At 56.4% G+C, this 20,322-nt stretch overlaps 5 protein-coding genes across 7 annotated transcripts; 3 read left to right on the forward strand and 2 right to left on the reverse strand.

The window, feature by feature from the left end:
• The first annotated feature begins 74 nt into the window (after window positions 1-74).
• FBXW9 (F-box and WD repeat domain containing 9) lies at window positions 75-6,258 on the forward strand. 2 transcript variants are annotated; one of them, XM_033134617.1, is made up of 10 exons: window positions 75-1,725; window positions 2,921-3,060; window positions 3,139-3,267; window positions 4,184-4,296; window positions 4,383-4,474; window positions 5,348-5,496; window positions 5,578-5,691; window positions 5,816-5,905; window positions 5,983-6,048; window positions 6,117-6,258. In XM_033134617.1, the coding sequence occupies exons 1-10, from the start codon at window positions 1,317-1,319 to the stop codon at window positions 6,189-6,191; spliced, it is 1,377 nt and encodes a 458-aa protein (XP_032990508.1). In that variant the 5' UTR covers window positions 75-1,316; the 3' UTR covers window positions 6,192-6,258. The 2 variants fall into 2 exon arrangements, with proteins under 2 accessions (XP_032990508.1, XP_032990507.1); XM_033134616.1 differs by having other exon boundaries at window positions 5,348-5,691.
• Window positions 6,259-7,014: 756 nt separating this feature from the next.
• Window positions 7,015-10,419, reverse strand: GNG14 (G protein subunit gamma 14). The gene is made up of 3 exons (XM_033134622.1): window positions 10,281-10,419; window positions 7,253-7,345; window positions 7,015-7,172 (listed from the first exon to the last, which is right to left on the reverse strand). Exons 2-3 carry the CDS (start codon window positions 7,343-7,345, stop codon window positions 7,047-7,049), a joined length of 219 nt encoding a protein of 72 aa, XP_032990513.1. The 5' UTR covers window positions 10,281-10,419; the 3' UTR covers window positions 7,015-7,046.
• On the forward strand, window positions 10,338-14,617 carry DHPS (deoxyhypusine synthase). 2 transcript variants are annotated; one of them, XM_033134618.1, is made up of 9 exons: window positions 10,338-11,011; window positions 11,632-11,796; window positions 12,039-12,160; window positions 12,243-12,339; window positions 12,421-12,507; window positions 12,986-13,091; window positions 13,168-13,271; window positions 14,072-14,197; window positions 14,404-14,617. In XM_033134618.1, exons 1-9 carry the CDS (start codon window positions 10,805-10,807, stop codon window positions 14,497-14,499), a joined length of 1,110 nt encoding a protein of 369 aa, XP_032990509.1. In that variant the 5' UTR covers window positions 10,338-10,804; the 3' UTR covers window positions 14,500-14,617. The 2 variants fall into 2 exon arrangements, with proteins under 2 accessions (XP_032990509.1, XP_032990510.1); XM_033134619.1 differs by lacking the exon at window positions 10,338-11,011 and adding an exon at window positions 11,151-11,306.
• On the reverse strand, window positions 14,505-18,465 carry WDR83 (WD repeat domain 83). Its single transcript, XM_033134620.1, has 9 exons — window positions 18,215-18,465; window positions 18,011-18,131; window positions 17,823-17,928; window positions 17,509-17,557; window positions 17,300-17,426; window positions 16,265-16,332; window positions 16,065-16,173; window positions 15,867-15,981; window positions 14,505-14,797 (listed from the first exon to the last, which is right to left on the reverse strand). The coding sequence occupies exons 1-9, from the start codon at window positions 18,315-18,317 to the stop codon at window positions 14,648-14,650; spliced, it is 948 nt and encodes a 315-aa protein (XP_032990511.1). The 5' UTR covers window positions 18,318-18,465; the 3' UTR covers window positions 14,505-14,647.
• Window positions 18,466-18,544: 79 nt separating this feature from the next.
• On the forward strand, window positions 18,545-20,012 carry WDR83OS (WD repeat domain 83 opposite strand). Its single transcript, XM_033134621.1, has 4 exons — window positions 18,545-18,723; window positions 18,832-18,937; window positions 19,421-19,518; window positions 19,614-20,012. Exons 1-4 carry the CDS (start codon window positions 18,674-18,676, stop codon window positions 19,678-19,680), a joined length of 321 nt encoding a protein of 106 aa, XP_032990512.1. The 5' UTR covers window positions 18,545-18,673; the 3' UTR covers window positions 19,681-20,012.
• Window positions 20,013-20,322: the final 310 nt, after the last annotated feature.

Raw genomic sequence — 20,322 nt, forward strand, 5'->3', positions numbered from 1 at the left:
TAGAGATGTGTGTGTGTGTGTGGGGTGGGGGGGGGCTCGGAAACTTTAGAAATGGGGATATATAGGACTTAGGTCAGGAAATAATTGGGGAGTGGGGAAGGAAGTAAAGCACTAAGCAGGCACATTTCTTGGAACCCCAAGCCTCTATTTTCTTCCTTGCAAATTGAGCAGGTGAATTTGAAAGATGAAGATTAAATGCGATAACATACATGTGGAGTGTATTCTCATACATAATTACAGCTCACTAAACGTCCTGAGCTCACTAAAGGAGCCATTAGTGTTACAACCCAGGTTCAAGATCTCCATCTGCCTTAGACTAAATTGCGTGGCAAGGGGCAGGATCTTGCAGCACTCATCTTTGGCTGACTTCACAACTCTGGATCGCTGGGCATCTTAGGCATTTTTGTAGAAGTCTCAGCCCAGCCCCAGGCTTGTGGGAAATATGTAGATAACAAGTTATTTAGGCAAACGAGGCAAATTGCTCAGCCTTGGGGATGCACAAGCCTCAGTATGGCCCAAAGATCACCTGCATCAATCTGGGAAAAAACAGAAAACCCCCTGACACATCCAACATTGATTAAACAAGTGTGTACATTTCAGTGAGTGGGAATAGAAGATAAACACTGTTGTGTCCCATAGAGAAAAATATAGCGGGAAGGGGAGAGAACACGGAAAGATGTTCACAGTCTTACACTGTGGTACCAGGGAAGATATTTGAGCAAAGAGCCATGTGGCTATGAGAAGAGTCAGGTGGAAGGAACAAGTGCTGCTTAGAGATCATTTATGTGTTAACACTGACTGGCTCAAGAAGCTTTCCAGTAAGAGGTGCTGTGTTTATCAGTATGATTTTAGGTAATTCAGAGTTAACTGTTCCACCGATGGCTCTGCAGTTTTAGAGTGTATGTTTCTGGCTCTGGAAGGAGACACTGTTCGAATCACTAATATGCCCCAGACTGCGAACCCAGAAAAGGGGCTTTGCATTACTAAGCTCGGTGTCACCTGTGAAAGGTACCTTCGACGGGCCTGCATTTTGCAAACCACAGTCCGCCGTCTTTCTCCCTCGGCACCACCAAAGATTTTAAAAATGAAGGAGCCAGGAATCCACGTCTCCCAGCTCTGGGCCCATGCAGCTCCAGAACCAGACCGCTGGAACGTACCCGCTTTCAGTATTCAGCCAGTTTTCACGTGAGTCGCTCACTTCCGGCCGGCGCCTAACGTCATCAGGCAGCGCCGGAAGTGCCCTCGCGCTGCCTAGGAGACAAGACGCGGGGGCCAGCCGCTGACAGGGCCGGCCTGGCCGCGCCCACTCGGTCGCCATGGAGCTGCCCGTAGGGCCGCGCGAGGATCCCCGCGCCTGGGACGATGACTCGGACCCGGAGCCGGAGCCCGACCCGGACGCGCAGGCCGAGGCTTACGTGTCCCGCGTGCTCAGTCCGCCGCAATTCGGGCTGGCGCCCCTGCGCGCCCCTCCGCTGTCCGCGCCCGCCGCGTTCTCTGGCGCCCCAGAGCCGCGGGCCGCGTCCAAGGGTCCGTCTGTGGAGGTCCCGGGCCTGCTGAGCCTTCCCCCAGAACTGCTGCTCGAGATCTGCGCCTACTTGGACGCGCGCCTAGTGCTCCACGTCCTGCCGCGCGTGTGCCACGCGCTGCGCGACCTCGTGCGTGACCATGTCACCTGGAGGTTACGAGCGCAGCGCCGCGTACGCGCGCCCTATCCAGTGGTGGAAGGTGCGCGCGCCCCGGGGCCAGGGTCGCCTGCTTAGGTCAGGCTTAGGGCGGGGGAGTGGATACCTGGGGTGCTGTTAGCACAGCTCCTAGAGCAGACTTCCTGGCTGTCCTGGCTCCCGTGGAACCAGAGAAAGTTACTGGTGGTGCCAAAGCCCCTGACTTCTGAGTGTACCATTAGGCAGATATCTGGGGTCCTGAGGCTGTAGAAACCTATCTGGTGGTTGGGGTCGCTGAACTCAGGATCCAGTGATCCTCGGGCTTGGGGTCTGGTGGTACTAAGGCCCTGTCCTCTGGTTGGGGGTGGACACAGGGACTTGAAGTGTCAGGCTGTCAGAATCTGGTTGGGGCTTCAGGGTAAGCTGAAGAATACTCAGGTTCTGGGTCTAGATGCTGAGGCAGCAACTGATGATGCCAAAGCCGCTCACCCCTAGAGTCCTGACCTAGGTGGAGGTGAAGCAGGGATGCAGGTCCAGAGCCTGCAACCTTTGAACCCAAGCTAGAGTTTAGAGGTTGTACCAGCAATCACACATCCTTAAGCCCAGGGTCTAGCCTGGGATCTTAAGCAGGGACTGATAGTCATTCCCCCAGTGCCCCTGAGGTCATTAGTCCCTTGGGGATAAGATAGCTTTGAAGTGACCTTGCAGTGACAGGACTCTCCCGAACAGCTTGATAAACATAGATGCTTGGGCCCCATCCACTAAATCTCTGCACCTAGAGCTTGGGTTCTGCATCTTGACAAGGCTCCCAGGTTTACAGATACTAGTTTGAGGAACACTTCCTTGGGTCTGGTTCAGATGGCTGAGGAAGGAAGTCCTAGCTCCTGTGCCCAGTGTGAGGGTTGAGGGACTGAGGTCGGAACTCAGCCAGGGTTGAGGAAGGTCCGTAATGTCCTGAGGCTGCCATCCCCCAGACTTGGGTTGGGGGATGAGGTCTGGGAAGGCGGTCCTGAGGCTCCAGTTCCCCCATTTCTGGAAACTGGGGTGAGTGGTAGTTCTAGACCTGTTTGGAAGGTATGTGGGCTGGTGGTCCCAAAGCTAGAGCCTGGGCCTCCTTGGGGTGGGAGGTGGGATCCAGGTTGGGGTGTCTCCAAGTCTGGGGCTGGTTGGGCTCCCTGGAAGCCAGGAGTGGGTTTGGGCAGCTGGTGTGGATAGCAGGGTTCCAGCCCCCTGAAGACCCTGCCCGTGGTACCCCACAGAAGAAGACTTTGACTGGCCAGCAGCCTGCATTGAGCTGGAGCAGCATCTGTCACGCTGGGCAGAGGATGGGCGCTGGGCTGAGTACTTCTGCCTGGCTGATGGGCACTTTGCTTCCATTGACTCAGTGCTGCTGCTCCAGGTGAGATGGGGTTCAGTGAGGGGCCAGGCAGGGGTGGGCCAGGGTGACCTCGACATCACCACCTCACTCCCCTGCCAGGGTGGGACACTCTGTCTATCCGGCTCCCGAGATCGCAACGTCAACCTGTGGGACCTGCGGCAGCTGGGAGTGGAGCCCAGCCGGGTTCTGGTCAAGGCCCTGGGCACCCAGAAGAACAGCACCCACAAGGTGAGGGACTAGGAGGCATGAGGCCTGGGTAGGGTGCTGTGGCTAAGGGTATGGCTTTTGGCATCAGCCTCGTAGATTGCAATCTTGCTCTCCTATTGTTAGTGTGATTTGGGGTGAGATGTATGACTTCTCTGGGCCTCAGTTTCTACTTTTATCAAGGGGTCAGTTAGGATGAATGAAACGAACAGGCATTAAGAACTTCATTCAGACTCGGATACACAGTAGGTTCTCAATAGATGTCCGATATGCCTTGAGAGGCCCAGGGCAGGGCCGTTAGGAGGCTGCCCTTGGGGATTGGACAGCTCTGAGCATGACTGTCATCCTGTGTGGAGTGGCCATGGAGGGGCAAGTCCACCATTAGTGAGGTGGTCTAGGCTTGTGGCCAAGAGCTTGGTCTCGGAGCCAGGCTGCTGGGTTCAAATCCCCATTTTGCTACTTCCTGGCAGTGTGACCCTGGACAAGGAAGTCCACCTCTGTGTGCCCTCAGTTTCCTCATTTGTAGAACAGGACACCTCACAGCACTCTCCTCAGAGGGTTTGCTGAGGAATAAGTCAGTCACCAGCCAGCGCTTTGTGCATATTAGCTCCTGAGTCAGAGACTGTTTTTAATGCCCATTTTCCCAATGAGGAAACTGAGGGAGGGGACCTGATTTGTCTGGGTCATGGAGTGGAGGCCCCAATCTTAATCACGTTGTCATGTGGTCTCAAACCACTGCTAGTGCTGAGTCGCTGCGGGACTTGATTTAGGAATATTATTGGGTGAGGGGTGGGCATCTCCTGGGCTCTGCATCAGACTCACAGACCTAAGCTCTAATCTCTACACGGTGCTGGGGTTCTTGAGTCGTTTGTCTCTCTCCTCTGACCCTCAATTTTGTTATCTGTGAAACGGGGACTGTCACGTGGGTCTGGTCCTGCAGGGTTGGGTGTGGTCACTGGCAGCGCTGGACCACCGAGTGTGCTCTGGTTCCTGGGACAGCACGGTGAAGCTCTGGGACATGGCAGCTGATGGGCAGCAGTTCGGCGAGATAAAGTGTGAGGGGTCCTGGGGAGGGGGCATTGGGGGGGACAAGGGCCCTGCCTGGTCATAGCCCAGCCCCATGCTCCATGTGTCCCCAGGGGCAAGGCAGCTGTGCTGTGCCTCTCCTACCGGCCTGACATCCTGGTGACTGGCACCTATGACAAGAAGGTGACAGTCTACGATCCCAGAGGTGGGCTGGGGGCCCGAACTGGGGAGAGCAAGGCTGCCTGGGGGCTCCAGGGTCATGCGGGGGAGGGAGACACTCAGGCCCACAACCTGGCTGGGGTGAGAGTCACAGAAGCAGATGCTAACCACTCAAGAGTGACTTATGCTGTGCTGAAGGCAACACAGGCGATGTCTGAGGTGGGGAGGGGGTAGAAGAAGCCCCACCTTCACCTGGGGTGGGGTGAGGGACAGAGGATGCCCAGAGGAGGGGCCTCCGAACTGGAATCCCCCGGGAGGCAGACAGCCCCTGACAATCCTGGCTCCCCAACTCCCTAGCTGTAAGACACCAGTCAAGCTTGAACCTTGGTTTCACCATCTGTAAAATCTGGGTAACAACTCCAGCCCCATATGGTTAATGGGAGGAGATGGCAATTAGTACTTTGGTGGATTAAACATTAGTTTACATAAAACGCCTAGAACAAACACTGCTTGGAACATAAGCTTTTTCTGTTGTTTATTCATTCTAATTTTAATTGAAGGGCCAGCGTGCCTTATCTGGGCAGAGCTGAGTGGTGGTGGGGATAGAGGCACGCGTCTCCTGGCATTGGTTGGCATTTTATGCTGGGACTTGGCTGTCCACTCTGTACTGAGAGCAGATGGGACAAGAGGAGGGAGATGGGACACAAGATGGGGGTTGGGGCGGAGAGGCCTGGGGATGCTGGGAGGCCCAGATCCAGCTGGGGCAGAAAAAGAGAGACAGGGTCACCTGAGGGATGGGGGGTGGGGAGGGAAGCCAACCGAGGGTTTTGCCACGGAGGACAGGGATCCTCGGGTGGGTCTGAGAGGCCTCTGAGGAGCTCTGATGTCCCCCTCCTCTCGGGGCCCATCACCCATGAAGCTGGCCCAGCCCTGCTGAAGAGCCGGCGGCTGCACTCGAGCGCGGTGCTGGCGTTGCTGGCGGATGACCGGCACATCATTTCGGGCAGTGAGGACCACACACTCGTGGTGTTTGACCGCAGGGCCAACAGTGTACTGCAGCGGCTGCAGGTGGGCCCTCCCCAGGGGCTGGAGGGACCGGGGCTGCATGTGGCCCAGCCTGAGCTGCTCTGTCCTTTGTCCCTCCCACAGCTGGACTCCTACTTACTCTGCATGTCCTACCAAGAGCCCCAGCTCTGGGCCGGCGACAACCAGGGCCTGCTGCACGTCTTCGCCAACCGGAAAGGCTGTTTCCAGCTTGTCCGGGTTGGCCAGGGCCCTTGTCTCTGCCCCACTCTCCCTGGGCTTCCTCCCTACCCCTTAACCCTTGGTGGCAGTGGGGTGCTGGCCTTGGAGAGACCCATCTGAGTGTCACCTGTTCCTCCTGCAGACCTTTGATGTGGGCCACAGGTCTCAGATTACAGGGATCAAACACTCGCTGGGGGCCTTGTACACCACGTCCACTGACAAGACCATTCGGGTGAGGACCTTGGACAGGCCCCGTCCCCCCCTGGCCAGGAACACATCTCTTGACTTTGCCTGTTGCCCCCTAACCAGGTGCACGTGCCCACAGACCCACCAAGGACCATCTGCACCCGAAGCCACCACAACGTGCTAAATGGGGTAAGGCTCTGCCCTCTATGCCCTGCTGGCTGCCCAGAGCGCCCCTGAATCCTCATGTCCCTGTCCAGATCTGTGCTGAGGGCAACCTGGTGGTAGCTGCCTCCGGGGGCCTGTCGCTGGAGGTCTGGAGGCTGCAGGCCTGAGCAGGCAGACGTGGACGTGGATGTGTGGATGTGGATCTGCTGACCGGCCGGTTCTTGGGGGACCCTCCCCCTCGCTGGTGCTGCCCCTAATCTGGCCCACAGGCCTGGGGCACAAGGAGCCCCCGTTACATTTGGGTGGGGTCCCTGGGCTGGGCCCCAAGCCAGGGGAGGTGAGGTTGGTGTTTTGGCCCACCCAGAGGGCTGCTCCCCACCCTTGGGCTCCGTTTTTGTTGATTTGGGTACCTGCTCTCCCTTGAAAGTGCAGGAGAAATAAACCTGATATACTGGTGCTGTGCCCTGAGTGGTACCTGCAAGCCTCGGTGACAGCCTCTGCTGTTTGTGTCTGGGTGTGCCTGTACCCGCTCAAGTGCATTCCGGGATCCTATGTGTCTGTGTGTCCCTGGGGAGGCAGGCTGGCTGTGTGTGTTGTTACTCTAACCCCAAATCCCATCTGCGCCTGTCTGTGTGCCTGTGAGTGTATGTGTATGAGAGGAAGACAGATTCTGGAGGACGTCGGCAGCAGTCTGTATGATGGCACCTTTGTGTGTGTGAGACAAGTGGACAGGAGTGACGAGTATGTGTGTATGTGTTGGCATGAAGCTAGGGACGCTGCCTCCGGATGTGTTTCTGCAGAGGGTGATGGGATCTGCTAAGGCTAGCCCATAGGTGTGGGGCAAACGGGTGGAGGTACGTGCTCTTTTAGCCAGTCCAGGGTGGGTGTGACCCTGCAGGGGGCGGGGGAGGCTGGGCCAGGTGCCCCTGCCAGCCCACAGCCCCACTTCGCCCCCCACTGCAGCCCACCAAACCCTGAGGAGTGTTCACTTCATGTTTATTGAGGGGTCCTCAGGGCCAGCGTCATAGGATGGCACAGGGCTTCTTCTCCTTGAAGGGGTTGGTGGCAGCCGGGATGCCTACCAAGAAGGGGTCGCTCTTGGCCTGCTCCATGCAGAACTGCAGCAGGTCGGCAGCCGCGTGGGACACCTGTAGGCCAGCCTGGTCAGCCAGACCCCGCGGACCCTCTGCCCCCTCGCCCAGAGGTGCCCGCCTCGCCCCACCCTCACCTTCACACGGTTCATGCCGGCCTCCATCCGCAGCTGCTCCACGGCCCGGCGGGCCTGCCCGATGTCACTGCCAGTGGCCACCTTGCCAGACATCTGGGGGTAAGGTGAGCAGGACCATAAACATCAGGGTGAACACCAGACCTGGAGTCCTAGGGCCACCCGAGGGTCCCTGCACCTCCTTTGATGTCCCCTAGGAACTGCAGGATGTGGTGGCTGCTCCCCGCCCAGCAGGACCACACACCTCAGCTGAGGACTACGGCTGACTCCTGGCTGTTCAGTCCTCCTCCTGCAGCCTGGCTCTGCCTCCTTCCCAACCCCCCTGCCTCTCCAGCCCCTTTGCCCTCCCCTACCCCTGCAGAGACTTTGAAGCTGGGACACTCATGGAGTAAAATGTCACCAGTGACAGTAGCAGCAGCTGCCTCAGCCAAAGGGTTCCCTGCCCCAGGAGACCTGGTGGCTGCCCCATGGTCATGTGTCACCTTGGCAGGGGGATTGCAGGTCCCTGGTCTCTCACTGACCTGACTGATCTCCTGCTAACTGGCCCCGACACCCTCCTTTGTCAGCCTCTGTCCCCCACCCCCCCACCAACATGGGACACCAACAAGCAGAGTGTCCCCGGCTCCGGTGCAGCCCTGCCTCTGCTCTGTCTGCACTCACTGCCCAGGGGTCTATTCCACAGATGACTCAGTCCACCCACTTATGATGAAGTCTTCCTCTGCCCCATCGCAGACCTCAGACCCACGTGAGGACCCTCCGCTCTCCTCAGTCCATCCCACCTGTCTCTCTCTGGTGTCTCTCACCTGACTTGGCCAGGCTGGACTCTGGATTATCTTCCCCCCAGATCTTCTGCCCCCAGATGTACCACCATCCACCCAGTTGCCCTGGCCCAAATCTTGAACTCCTTCATTCCTTTCTTTCTGGTATTCCCACATCTAATTCCTTCTCAAGAGCCAGACGATCAATCTTCAAATTAGGTTCTCAATCTCATCACTTCCTTCCACCACCACGTGGGTCCCACCACCATCTTTGCTCACTTGGACAAGTGCAGCCGCCCCCCACCCCCCACCCCGCCTGGTCTCTCCTGCCCTCCCCACCACTGCCACCATTCTCAAGGCAGCCAATGGGATCTGTTAAAAAGTAAATCAGAATATAACATGGATGAACTTTGAGGATATTATGCTGAGTGAAATAAGCCAGCTACAAAAGGACAAATACTGTGTGATTCCACTTATATGAGGTCCCTAGAGTAGAGACAGGAAGTAGAATGGTGGGTGTCAGGGGCTGATGGTGGGGGATGGGAAGTTAGTGTTTAATGGGGACAGAGTTTCAGTCTGGGATGATGAACAAGTTCTGGAGATGGACGGTGGGACGGTTGTACAATAGTGTGAATGTGCTTCATGCCACTGACCTATATACACTTAAAAATGGTTAAGATGGTGAATCTGATGTGTAGTCTCTCAGTTCCTTTTTCAAACTCTCCAGGGATTTCTCAGTCTCCTTACTACAACCCACATGATCCTGCCTGGTCTGGCACCTTCTGCCCTCCTTCATCTATCAACTGCTCCCTCCTTCATTCCTCATGGATGACACTGATGCCCTTGGGTGTGTTCATTCATTCATTTAGCATCTTTGCTGAGATCCCAATGTGTCCAGCACTGTGCGGAGTAAGAGGGCTGGCAGTGAAACCAGGCACAATCCCGTCCTCACGGAGCTGCCATTCTACTCAAACAAAACGTATTAAGTGCTGTGAAAGACAACAAAAGCAAGGTAAGGGCAAAAGTGGGTGTTCAGGGCAGGCCTCATGCAGGTAACAGTCTGAACTGAGGCCCAGAAGAGAAGGAGCTGGGGGAGGGATGTCCTAGGCAGAGAGCAGCAGGTGCATTGTCCCTTGGTCAGGAAAGAGCGTGGTGGGTTCTAGAACAGTGAGGGGGTTGGTGTAGCTAGAGAGGAGTGTGTGAGGGCAAGTGGTGGGAGATGAGGGCAGGGAAGTGAGCATGCGCCTTCAGAGGCCATGGTGAACAGCCTGGATTCTACTCCCAGGGAGAAGCCACCATTGTTAGAAGGTTTTAGAAAGGAACAACACATCTGATTTCTGTTTAACACACTCTCTGGCCAGAGATTGGACGTGGACTGGAGGGAGTGCAGTGTGGAGGCCCTGGGATGATAAGCACCTGCATGCAAACGACTTATGTTGTGTACCTGACATTAATATATGTCATGTATCAATTTTTAAAAAAGCAACAAAAAAGCACTTGGATTTGGGATGCATTTTGTAGGTAGAATTTAGCACATGTGCTGGGGGATGGATGTGGGGTGTGGGAGGAGACATCAAACTCAACTCCCCAGTTTTCAGCCTGGTAGATGAGGGTTGTTTGCCGAGATGGGGAAGACGGCATGCAGCAAGATCAGGGTTAGGTGGAGAGAAAGCAGAGGTAGTGAGTTTGAGATCCAAGCCAGGAATGTCAAGGCTGTCAAGGAGGATGTTGTTTCTCCAATTAAGGAGGCTAATTTCCAGCCTCAGGGCCTTTGCACAGGCTGTTCTTTCTCCCAATGAGGGACGGTGGGAGAATGGCCTCCCCCATAAGCTCACATATGGGGCCTTTCTTGGCCTTCTGTCTTTGGCTCAAATGTCACCTCCTTGGTGTCCTTCCTCAACCACCTGTCCCTCCAACTAAGGCCACCAACCTCTCCAACCACCGCCACCCCAAAGATTCTTGCATTATCCTGTTGAAATCCTGACTAGCACTTAGCACTGTTAACTTTCTGTCTCCTGAAACTGTGGGCTCCAGGAAAGCAGGGTTTGCATCTTGTTCACCGCTAAATCTGCACCCAGCACAGAGCCCAACATATAGCACAATATAGACTACATTATTATAGATAAATGTACAGTGATTAAGGTGTCCCCTCTGGACCAGACCCTGTGCATGGTTAGGAGGACCCATGAGATATAGTCCCCGCCCTGGAGGGTCTCACAGTCTTGCTGCAGGGAACGAGATGTCAGCCCTAGATCCCAGAGGAGGTCACTTACCAAGAGGAAGGTCAGGGAAGGCTTCCCAGAGGAGGTGACAACTGTGGCTGCTGGGATTAGACCAGAGGGTTATGCAGCATGTGGAGGCTCTGGAGATTTGCAAGGCACGAAAAGGGATCAATATCTTATTTGATGAGAGATGCTCAATGGCAGAAACTGTCTTGACAGTTCCTGATGACTCGAATTCTAAGAAGACATTCTTTCCTCTCAGGGAACAGAAATGAATGGACTCCCCGCAACGCGGGGAGTCTCCAGCAGGCGGCAGTAAATGTAAGACTCTTCATGTGAGTAGAGAACACACGAAACAGGAAACAACGGCTCCGTACGGCTTCCGTATTACAAAAACAGGCCGCGTCCTGGACTACGGGTGTCGAGAGAGGGTCATGTAGCGCAGCAACTTCCGGACGTGTCTCCAGTTTTTCCTGCGCTCTCGTAGAGAAGCGTGTGCCAGTGCTTAGCGCGTTTGGAAGCCATTGGAGGCCTGGCCTGCGGCTGCACTGATCTGAGAGCGCGGCCGCAGGTGCATGGAGAGTTCCCCGGAGGAGGAGGCGCCCGCGGCGGCGCGGGCTGCTGTGCTGAAGCCCAGCTCGGCGCTGCCCTTCGAGAGCGCCCAGGTCCGGGGCTACGACTTTAACCGTGGCGTGGACTACCGCGCGCTGCTGGAGGCCTTCGGCACCACTGGTTTCCAGGCCACCAACTTCGGGCGCGCGGTGCAGCAAGTCAACGCCATGGTGAGGCCGGGGGCGGGACTTCCTGGGTCGAGGGGGGTTTGGCTTCTCCGAGCACCAACGCAGTACAGTAGATGGAAGGGCGGGGCTCCCCTGGGGAAGGAGGCGTGTCCTTCGTTGGGGTGGCCCAACAGTTGGAGAGAGGCGGGGCCTAGCCGGGGCGGCGGTTTGTGTGTTGGGAAGGGGACGTTGCCACCCAGCAGCGACATCCTAGTATCCTGAGGTGATGGACACTGATTTTGGGTTGGGGCTGGCTACGTGTGAGTGCCCTGGAATGGGCGGAGCCTGAGGCAAGACGGTGAGATTGAGGGACGAATTGGAAAAGGAGCCTAAGTCAGGGCGGGGCCTTGGATTTGCTCTTCCTAGCGGGGAAGGGGGCTGGGTCCTGCTAAGATGCTTTCCGACTCCGGATGGGGGCAAAGCGTGATCGTGTGCCCTGAGAGCCGGGCTGTGACAGGGATGGAAGCTGCAGAGGGGTCTCGTGTTTCCTGGTTCCAGGTAGAAAAGGTCCCGTTTCCCTGAGTGGGCAGGGACTGGGGGTAGAGTCTGATTCTGAAAACCACTCGGGTCCTTGGGCTGGAGTTTGGGTCCTGAGGTTAACTCGACCCCACCCTTACATGTAGATAGAGAAGAAGTTGGAGCCTCTGCCGCAGGATGAAGACCAGCACGCAGACCTGACTCAGAGCCGCCGCCCACTCACTGGCTGTACCATTTTCCTGGGCTACACATCCAACCTCATCAGTTCAGGGATCCGTGAGACCATCCGTTACCTCGTAGAGCACAACATGGTGGGGAACCACTGGCGCTGTTGTCTTGGCCTCTCTGGGTCTAAATGGACAACACGATTTTTGGTCATTTTAGTGACATTGGGAGATATGAGTCAATTTTAAGCTGTGGGACAGGATTGAGTTTTGTTTTGCAGCAGAGCTTCCTGCAAGGTGACTAGATGAAAGTTGGGAGTTAGCAGTCCTGCCTACAGTGAGGGCAGGGACCCCATTTCTGGGCCAACGTAACTGTTTTGTGGCTGCAGGTGGATGTTTTGGTGACTACAGCTGGGGGTGTGGAGGAAGATCTCATCAAGTGCCTGGCACCCACATACCTGGGCGAGTTTAGCCTCAGGGGAAAGGAGCTACGTGAGAACGGGATCAACAGGTGGGAAACCCTGAGCGGTGCTGGGCAGGGGAGCTAAGCTGAGGGACCTGGGGCCTGATGCCCATCTGCCTCCTGTCCCCAGGATCGGGAACCTGCTGGTGCCCAATGACAATTATTGCAAGTTTGAGGACTGGCTGATGCCCATTCTGGACCAGATGGTGCTGGAGCAGAACACAGAGGTGGGGCTGGAGCAACCTGGGGGGCCAGCATGGTGAGAGTCAGGGGAAGCACCGCTGGCTGAAGCTGGTATCTCCTCCTAGGGTGTGAAGTGGACACCGTCCAAGATGATCGCCCGGCTAGGCAAGGAGATCAACAACCCAGATTCGGTGTATTACTGGGCCCAGAAGGTGAGGGGCTGGGTGGGGGCAAAGATGCCAGGCCTTGGCCTCTGTTAACTTGTTTTATCTTCACAGCCACCTGAGGAGTCAATGCTGTTCTCATCATCTGCACTCTTAGACCAGGAAGTTCAGACCCAGAGAGGTTAGGCAGTTTGAGGTCACACAGCTGTTGAGTATAGTCCTGATATCCTGGGAATAGTTGGGGCAGTGCTTAGCAACCCTCCTGGTGTAGGGTCCCCTGCTCCTCAGAGGCTATGAGGCCCAGCAATCAGAAAAGTAACAAGAGCTCCCATTCTGTGTGTCAGGCTTGCTCTTACATATTTTATGTGTTTTCTCACACACACCTCTACGTTGGAGGTACTGTTACCGTCATTTTAGATTCAAGGAAACTGAGGCCCAGAGCAGTTCAGCACCTCACCCAGAACAGGCAGAGGGAGGGAACGCTGCACCGGGTGCTGACTCCCACCACTGTCCTGCCCTCCCCCAGAACCACATCCCCGTGTTGAGCCCAGCGCTCACAGATGGCTCGCTGGGCGACATGATCTTCTTCCATTCCTACAAGAACCCAGGCCTGGTCCTGGACATTGTGGAGGGTGAGGCGCTGGGGCCGGAGGAGCAGGGGAGGAGGGCTGGCTGGGCCCAGGGCCTGACCACAGCGCTCTTCCCTAGACCTGAGGCTCATCAACACCCAGGCCATCTTTGCCAAGCACTCTGGCATGATCATCCTGGGCGGGGGAGTGGTCAAGCACCACATCGCCAATGCCAACCTCATGGTAAGCAGGGACGAGCACCTGGACCCTAGTGTGGGGGTGGCACTTGGGCCTGCTGTGCAGAGATGGCTGTGTGCTAGGCTTATGCCACGTGCTGGGGACACAGCTATGGGCTAGACAGGACAGGATCCCTGCCTTCCTTGGACTGACATCAAATCAGTTGATGGTTATTGCCATAGAGAAAATTGAGGGATGACAAGATGGCAAGAAAAAGAGGGTACTGTTCAATAAAGGGAAACTTTCTGGGAAATGTGACCCGGGAGCAGGTTTTTGGTAGGTGCCTCCTATGAGCTACGTGGTTGCCTTGGAAGAGTTCCCAGCGGAGAGAACAGCCAGTGCAAAAGCTTTGAGATGCCTGAAGTAAATCAAGGAACAGCTAGAAAGACTGTGAAGGGGAGAGTGGGAGGTGAAGTGGGGAGGTGACAGGCAGGACTTGCAGGGCCTTGAGGGCAGCCACTCAGGTGCTCACAGATGACCTGTGGCTACTGTGGGGGGAACAAATAGGGCCAGGACCAGGGTGGAGACCAAGGGGGTTCAGAGGTCTTCTGAAGGTAGAGCTGGGAGTAGCTCCCTCTGAGCAGATGTGGGAAGACTGTTGCTACCTAGGAGGTGGGTCTGGGGCAACACTGCCCATCTGCCCAGCAACCTTGTAACCCCTCACTCTGCCTAGGCATTCATGTTGGGGCTCCTCCCTTCATCCAGGACAAATGGCTCAGTCTCTCTAGCTGCAGTGCCCTCTTTGTGTGTGTGTGTCTGTGTGTGTGTCCATCCTGGCTGACCGCCTGCTCTGCCCCTCCCCACAGCGGAATGGAGCCGACTATGCTGTTTACATCAACACAGCCCAGGAGTTTGATGGCTCCGACTCTGGTGCCCGGCCGGACGAAGCTGTGTCTTGGGGCAAAATTCGGGTGCATGCACAGCCTGTCAAGGTGAGGGCCAGCTCGCAGGCTTGGGCATGGTGTCTCCCAGGTTGCGACTCAGGTGCTCACAGGCGCCCTGTGGCTGCTATGGGGGGAACAAGTGGGGCCTGGACCAGGGTGGAGACCAAGGCGGGCGGACAGGGGGTTGGGTTCCGAGGTCTTCTGCAGTTAGAGTTGGGAGCAGCTCCCTCTGAACTCCTGGGTCCTGTCCTCAGGTCTATGCTGACGCCTCCCTGGTCTTCCCCCTGCTCGTGGCTGAAACCTTTGCCCAGAAGGTAGATGCCTTCATTCCCAAGAAGAATAAGGACTGAACAGCTGCAGCCCCAGGGAGGTCTCCCCGCCTCTATTAGTTTGCAGACCCAACTCCTCTCCAACTCCTTGGGCAGCAGCATGTCTACAATAAATGTTCTCAGAGGTCCTGCGCCTGCATCTGTGTCCGTGGTGGTGGGTCCCCTGGCTTCAGCCTGTGCCACTCTCGGCCTCGTAGGCCTCTTCCCGCCAGCACTGGACGCTGCCCCCCATGGCGGTCAGCAGGCAGGGCTCCGTGGGGTGGTAGGCCAGTGACTGTACCACACCGGGACCCACAGGCAGGGCCAGTGCCAGGGCACCCTGTGGAGCAAAGGGGTGGGGAGCAGTTAGTGAGCCCCGATCCCCTGACCTTCAGCTACCTGCCTCTCATGGCTTTCCAGACACTGCAAATCCAAAACTGAGCCCCTAGGTGGCTCCATCCTTTCAGGTGCTCAGGCCAAACTCTTGGGAGTCTTTCTCTCATACCTCACATCCCTTTATCAGTAAATCCTTTTGGTTCTGCCTTTAGCCCACGTCCAGAGGCCACCCATTTGTCTCTACCTTCATCACCACCACCTTGTTCTGAGCCCCTTATGTCTGGCTTTCAGCTTCCCTCCCCCACGGCCGCCATTGAGGCTCCCAGTTGGCAACCTCAGTGTTTGCACTTCAAACTTCATCACCCTGCAGATGCAGTGCCACATAAATGGTTTCTCAAGCAGGCCACGGTTCCTCTTTCCACCCTGAAATGTCCTCCCAGGTGACTTCTGGTCTACTGAACCCTCGAGAAGTAGGTAGAATACTGGCACTTTCTTAGATCCCCGAGTGAGAGCTGGCCCCTTGAGTCCCCAGGATGCCCCAGTTCATGCCAGCCCCTTAGGGGGCTTATTTCCCCTGGCCAAGCCCCAGTACCCCTGTCTCCTTCCCTAAGGCTCCCCACCCCGACCCCTCTAAGCCCAGCCAGTCTGTTCCCTGCGGATGCCTCCACTAGGACAGGGTACTCAGTGCTTGGGATCGGAAACCACAGGGATACTCAGAGGTATTAGGTTTTCTGAACTACAGCCTCGCTTCCCCTGGGGTCAGCTGCTGCTGTCTGTTCCTTCTCCCCCAGGGTCTCAGTGTCAGCCTGGCATTGGTGGCCCTGCCTGACCTGGATCCTGCTGCTGCCACTGCTATCCCGAACTGCTTCTATTTCCTGAAATGCATGCCATACCTCCAAGCCTTAGCACATACTGTTCCCTTTGCCAGGAATGCCCTTCCTGTCTTCTCACTCACTCCTTTGAGCTCCTGATTCTAGTGGCAGTCTCTTCCGCAGGTCTGGGAGTGAATGAGTTAAGGACAAAGTGGGGACAGGATAGGAGCCCTGGTATGGCGTGGGGGTGGGGAGGCTTACCTCCACCAGGTCCCAGAAGAACACCTTCCCATCCTCAGAGCAGCTGACCACGTGTGTGTCACGCTCGCTCAGGCAGCAGTCCAGCTTGTACTTCTGGTTCTTATGGCCCGTGTACCTGGGGGTGGGTAGGATCAGTGGGGCTTAGGCCTTACCAGGGGCAGAGATGGGTGGAGGGGCCCCATGACCCCAAGGACTCACTCCCCCAGCAGCTCCCCCGTGTCCTTGTCCAGAAGCCGCAAGGTGGAGTCCAGGCTGGACACCAGGGTGCACTGCCCGTCCCGGCTGAAACAGGTGCAGGTGATGGGGCCTGAGGGGAAAGGAGAGGTGGGCAGGCCAGTGAGGCTGGGGCCCTTTGCTGTCCCCGCCTCCTCTGCCTCCCACACAGTGCGACCACTCACTGCCCACGTAGTCTGAGAACAGTTGTCCCATCCTCAGGTCATAGCGCCTAACCCGGCCGTCCACGGAGCTGCAAGGAAGTTGCATCTAGTGTAAGGCATCTAGTGTAAGAAGGCATCTAGTGTAAGCCTTGACAGGCCAGTAAGACCATGGCTCCAGGTACCCTCGGTGTTCCTGTACCCTCCCACCTGGCCAGGGCCCTGGGCAAGGCTGGCCCTGTCCTTCCTACGTACCCCTCACTGTCACATTCCCTTAGGGCCAGCCATGGAAATTATGCAGCCATGGAAAACATGCATTGAAGTGAATCCATGAGTGGAATTCTGAAGCACTGGCTTTGAGACTCAGACCTAAGGGCCAATCAGAATCCACTCCATCTGTTTCTGATATGTACTGAGCATCTCTGTGGGCTTGGAAAGCTGGGAGCAAGTCAGTAGCAATTTCTGCCATCATGTAGCCTCACTGACTCAGGGTAACCTAGGAAGGCCTCCCTAAGGTGACATCTGAACTGGGACTCAAAGGATGAGAAGGACCCAACCTCTTATGGATGGAGTCCAAGGGCAGATGTGTGGGAACATAGCCAGTCAACAGGCTGGGCAGTCCAAACTCCCACCACAGTGGGAATGGCACTCCCTTGGGTTGACAACACTTGGGCAGTGCTGCATAGGAATTTTTGTTTGTTTGTTTCCTGCACCTAGATTATCAAGCCAATGTGGGCAGGCATTTTTCCTTATTTATTTCCCTGTCTTGTTCACTGCTATATGCTCTTTGACTAAAAAAGTGGCCCGTGGAAAGTGCTCAAATACACTTGGAAGAAGTAGTAGGATGGCAGTCCAGGCAGAGGAAGAGCAATTGCAAAGGTCCTGGGCTGGGAGCATGCTTGGCATATTTCCTGAAACGAGACTAGGAATGAATAAAAGCTGAGAGATCAGCAGGGATCAGACTGTGCAGGGCCTTAGGAGCCACAGTAAGGAGAGGCACAGAGGTAGCTATGATCCCCAGTGGCACCTGGGGAGGGGCCAGGTCCTGGCTCCACTCACCCTGCCAGGACCTCATGGTCTGACACCTTCACACTGGACACGCCATCTCTGGCTTCGTCAAGCTTCTGCACTGGCTCAGGTCTCCGAGATCGGCAGTCCCAGCAGCGGATAGTGGAATCGATAGAGCCTGTGAGACCAGCATGAAGGTGAGGTCAGGTGTGGAGGAAAGGGCAGCACCCTGGGTTCCCCTGCCTAGGCCCCCGACTCACCAGACAGGATGACAGTGGCCTCTTCATTAAACTGCACCGTGTTCACCTTCTGAGAAACAGCAACTGCCACTCAGAGGAGGCTGGACTCGAAGGATTGGGATAAAGGCAGGGTTCCCAGTGCAGGTTAAAGCACGGACAAAGACTAGGGATAGGGAAGGTGGAAGGTTTTGGGGGAACTGCAAGGACCGGGGTTGGTGAATGCTGGGCCATGCACTATAACGGTGGTGTGTGTGGTCCCTGTCACCACCTACGCGCTAATGCCTGTCCCCTCCGCCATCCGCGCTCTAATGAGGCCTCTTCTTGCTTGCACTTACCCCTGCGTGGCCCCGGAATTTACGTACGACCTGGCCCGATGCCACGTCCCACAGCACCACTGCCTTATCCCCGCCGCCAGAGCAGAGATTGCTGTTGTCAAAAGAGCTGGAGGGCAGAGGAGGGAAGGTCAGGGTCGACCTCCGATTCCCGCCTCAGTGCCCTGATCACGGCCTGGCCCCCGACTCACCCGGCCGCGTCTAGCACCTCGTAGCCGTGGCCGCTGTACGTCCGCAGCAGCGTCCCTCGCAGCGGATTCCACAGCTTCAGGGTCTTGTCGCTGCCGCAAGTCAGGCAGTAATTGCCATCCACTGGGGAAGACCACGCGGGGGTTACCGGGCCGCCGACCTCAGGAGGCCGGAGGAAAACTCGGAATGAAGATGAGGGCGCTCACCATTAAATCGCACGGCTCGCACCGCTCCCTGCCTGCAGTCCAGCGTCTTCAACCTTTTTTGCGGCAGCTCCGGACCTCGCGGCTTCGGCTCAGGGAAAGCCATTGCTCTGGGATCCCTTCCTCGCCGCCTGATGTCGGTCTGCACCAAGGTTTTCCAGCCGTACACATTTGGGTGTAACCTTATTATTGTCCTCCGTGGTCTACTTCCTGTTCCCCACTTCCGGGCTCAAAATTTCGGCATTTTGGGAATAGATAAGGAATACTGAAAGCTGCCTGTAGCTTCCAGGTTTCTTTCCCCACTTCCTGCTTCCAGTAAGTATTTGTTGGCTTCTTCTAATTTTCTCGACTGGGGGAGTCCTGGCCCACGAGGGCTGCGGGTGTTACTGTAAAAACCACCCTCCGTTTCCACGCCGGAAGCTGCTGTTTGCGCAGCGGAAGAGGCGTGACCTTGGAGTCGCCATGTCCACGAACAATATGTCGGACCCACGGAGGCCGAACAAAGTGCTCAGGTGAGGACCTCAGCGTCATGGGAACGGGGCTCGGGTTGTGGGTCCGGGCCCAGGGAAGCGCTTGTCCATCCCAGGGGACGGACATCAGTGCCCCTGACCCTGCCGCAGGTACAAGCCCCCACCGAGCGAGTGTAACCCGGCCTTGGACGACCCGACACCGGACTACATGAACCTGCTGGGCATGATCTTCAGTATGTGCGGCCTTATGCTCAAGGTGGGCGGAGCTGTTTCCGTCAGCGTAGCTCCGCCTGACTAGGAGCCGGGAGCGTGTTCGGAATGAAGCTGGGCGGGCGCTGAGGGGGCGGGGTTGGGGTGATGTTAGACTGAGAAAAACAGCCGTGGGGGAAGCCAGGGATCCGGGTCAGAGTTGCTACGTGGGACGTCGGTCTGAGTGTGAGGCCAGACTGTAAAGCAACTTGGAGGGGGCTGGTGGAGAAGGGGTGGGGTCTTTAGCATGATGGGATATGTCAAAGGCTGGACTTCTTAGCTCTGAGGGGACTTGGTGGGGTCAGAGGCGTAAGCCAGGGAGTAGGACCAGAAACTGTACTTGGAGTAGGCTATGAGGGGTTGGGACTGAGGGACTCCTGGGGAGGCAAGGTCCAAGCTGCTCCCGTTGAAACCAGTGGGTCGGAACTGGTGCCTGGGAATTGCCCTTGTCTTCTGCTGACCTAACCCCCATCCACCTACCTTTTCCCAGCTCAAGTGGTGCGCTTGGGTCGCTGTCTACTGCTCCTTCATCAGCTTCGCCAATTCCCGGAGCTCTGAGGACACTAAGCAAATGATGAGTAGCTTCATGTGAGGCTGGGCTTAGAGAAGGGGGGACTCCTGAGTAAGGGGAGAGGAGATTCAAGCCTACTCATCCTGACTGACACCTCTCTCTCCCGTCTTAGGTTGTCCATCTCTGCTGTGGTGATGTCATATCTGCAGAACCCTCAGCCCATGACGCCCCCCTGGTGATGTCATTGTAGAGGGGTCACATCCTGGACCCCTCTGTCCACCTCCCACCCAGGCCTGGTCTATGGCTGCTCAGCCTCCTGTCCTGAGCTGCTGTCCTGGGCTTCACTGGGTGAGGTGGTCGTAGGGTCTGCAGCTGGATGGAAGGAACCTGGCCCTTTCTCTGGGATCCTACTTCTACTGAGGCAGAGAGGAAAATGCCTTAGGCCTACCCTTTCTGCTTTCCTAGCCCACCCTGCCTGCTGCTGGAGGAGATGCTCTCCATATTTCTAGGGGTATCCACTTGTTTTCTTGTTAAAACCAGTTAATAATAAAGTTTGGTGTTGTAGCTGTTCTCTGAGACTCTCCTTCTGTGCATTGTGGGTGCACTCCCAGTCAGGGGAAGGGCTCCAGTTCCTCCACTTAGGCCTGGGGTGGAGCCTTCTAGTTGTTCACGTGCTTATTCACAAGCTTCGTGCCTTAAGTCAGCTGCTGGAGACAGGACAGTGACTGCCCACCTCTGGCAACTCAGCAGATCGTCCTGCTGACCTGAGGAATCTGGGCTTTGATTTTCTTATCAAAGAGACGGGCCAATGTCAGTGAATAGATGGATTGGCAGGGACTGGGAAAGGCTGAAAGACTGAGTCCTATCCCACTGTGGAGGAG

Source organism: Rhinolophus ferrumequinum, chromosome 18, assembly GCF_004115265.2.
Source record: "Rhinolophus ferrumequinum isolate MPI-CBG mRhiFer1 chromosome 18, mRhiFer1_v1.p, whole genome shotgun sequence".
Lineage (NCBI taxonomy): Eukaryota > Metazoa > Chordata > Mammalia > Chiroptera > Rhinolophidae > Rhinolophus > Rhinolophus ferrumequinum.

Excerpts from the sequence above, each read along its gene's own strand:
- FBXW9 (XM_033134616.1), top strand. The coding sequence starts at position 1,317 with ATGGAGCTGCCCGTAGGGCCGCGCGAGGATCCCCGCGCCTGGGACGAT. Across the intron at positions 5,692-5,815 it reads GCTGTTTCCAGCTTGTCCGG|ACCTTTGATGTGGGCCACAG; the intron begins GTTGGCCAGGGC and ends TTCCTCCTGCAG. Across the intron at positions 5,906-5,982 it reads CCACTGACAAGACCATTCGG|GTGCACGTGCCCACAGACCC; the intron begins GTGAGGACCTTG and ends CCCCCTAACCAG.
- GNG14 (XM_033134622.1), bottom strand. The coding sequence starts at position 7,345 with ATGTCTGGCAAGGTGGCCACTGGCAGTGACATCGGGCAGGCCCGCCGG. Across the intron at positions 7,173-7,252 it reads CCGGCATGAACCGTGTGAAG|GTGTCCCACGCGGCTGCCGA; the intron begins GTGAGGGTGGGG and ends GCTGGCCTACAG.
- DHPS (XM_033134618.1), top strand. The coding sequence starts at position 10,805 with ATGGAGAGTTCCCCGGAGGAGGAGGCGCCCGCGGCGGCGCGGGCTGCT. Across the intron at positions 12,340-12,420 it reads TGCTGGAGCAGAACACAGAG|GGTGTGAAGTGGACACCGTC; the intron begins GTGGGGCTGGAG and ends ATCTCCTCCTAG. Across the intron at positions 13,272-14,071 it reads TCGCCAATGCCAACCTCATG|CGGAATGGAGCCGACTATGC; the intron begins GTAAGCAGGGAC and ends CCCTCCCCACAG.
- WDR83 (XM_033134620.1), bottom strand. The coding sequence starts at position 18,317 with ATGGCTTTCCCTGAGCCGAAGCCGCGAGGTCCGGAGCTGCCGCAAAAA. Across the intron at positions 17,929-18,010 it reads GAGGTGCTAGACGCGGCCGG|CTCTTTTGACAACAGCAATC; the intron begins GTGAGTCGGGGG and ends TCTGCCCTCCAG. Across the intron at positions 15,982-16,064 it reads ACGGGGGAGCTGCTGGGGGA|GTACACGGGCCATAAGAACC; the intron begins GTGAGTCCTTGG and ends ACCCACCCCCAG.
- WDR83OS (XM_033134621.1), top strand. The coding sequence starts at position 18,674 with ATGTCCACGAACAATATGTCGGACCCACGGAGGCCGAACAAAGTGCTC. Across the intron at positions 18,724-18,831 it reads AGGCCGAACAAAGTGCTCAG|GTACAAGCCCCCACCGAGCG; the intron begins GTGAGGACCTCA and ends ACCCTGCCGCAG. Across the intron at positions 19,519-19,613 it reads CAAATGATGAGTAGCTTCAT|GTTGTCCATCTCTGCTGTGG; the intron begins GTGAGGCTGGGC and ends CTCCCGTCTTAG.